At 33.2% G+C, this 814-nt stretch overlaps 1 protein-coding gene across 2 annotated transcripts in view; it reads right to left on the reverse strand.

Moving 5' to 3' along the window:
• The window catches only part of LOC110451490 (dihydropyrimidine dehydrogenase [NADP(+)]-like), a 115,334-nt gene that overhangs the window by 44,169 nt on the left and 70,351 nt on the right, over positions 1-814 (reverse strand). For both annotated transcript variants that reach the window (XM_021499533.1, XM_021499534.1), the window contains exon 15: positions 58-126. In XM_021499533.1, the coding sequence (XP_021355208.1) occupies positions 58-126 (69 nt within the window). The remainder of the gene's footprint in view (positions 1-57; positions 127-814) is intronic.

Here is an 814-nt window from a genome sequence, read left to right on the forward strand (position 1 = left end):
TCAACATACCTATATTAATATACTGAAATTGACAAAAGAGTGAGTTGCTTCCCTTACCTCAGCCATCTTTGCTAATATCATCCAGTCATCCTTACTGTACGCACACATGATACTAGCAATCAGGATCTGTTGAGGATGAAAACAACAACTACAGTCACATGACTAAATCACACATTGACAAAATATAGGCAGGCACACAGACAGCCATACTTCAATAATGCAGTTTTATCACAAGTAAACTCATAAAGTAATACAACACTATAGCTATATAAATGAGAATTCAATTGTCCTTAAAATAACGATTAATGTACATATATATAGCATTTCTCTACCAACTACAAATTTTCTAACAGACATGCTACATAGTGTATATGGAGTATTTTACTTACTTTTTAGGGAAGTCCCTCTTCAGTTTAGTTCATAGTATATTGTCAAGATATAAGTGGAGGGGTATTTTACCCAACTTGTAAGTTAAGTCACTCNCAGTACGTTGAGATTGATAAGAATGTGACAGTAGTCTGATGCAGGGTAAAGATTCTGAGCAGAATGAGCGTACATGTCCATGTTTTCCTGAGTTCAGGTGTATATGTATATATTTTGATTGATGACAAACTACTTTGTATGCTTAAATATTTGTCCCTAGTTCTTTGTAACATATGTATTAAAACATGTATGTTTTACATTGTACAACAAGATGTTAATATTGCATCATCTGTTTTGGTCTGGTGGTATCAGGTATGGTTATAGGCAGTTAAGTAAGTAGAATTATATAATTGAATATAATTTCTTTTTCTTGGGGGTATTTCAGCTGTGG

The sequence above is a fragment of the Mizuhopecten yessoensis genome, unplaced genomic scaffold, assembly GCF_002113885.1.
Source record: "Mizuhopecten yessoensis strain PY_sf001 unplaced genomic scaffold, ASM211388v2 scaffold6087, whole genome shotgun sequence".
Lineage (NCBI taxonomy): Eukaryota > Metazoa > Mollusca > Bivalvia > Pectinida > Pectinidae > Mizuhopecten > Mizuhopecten yessoensis.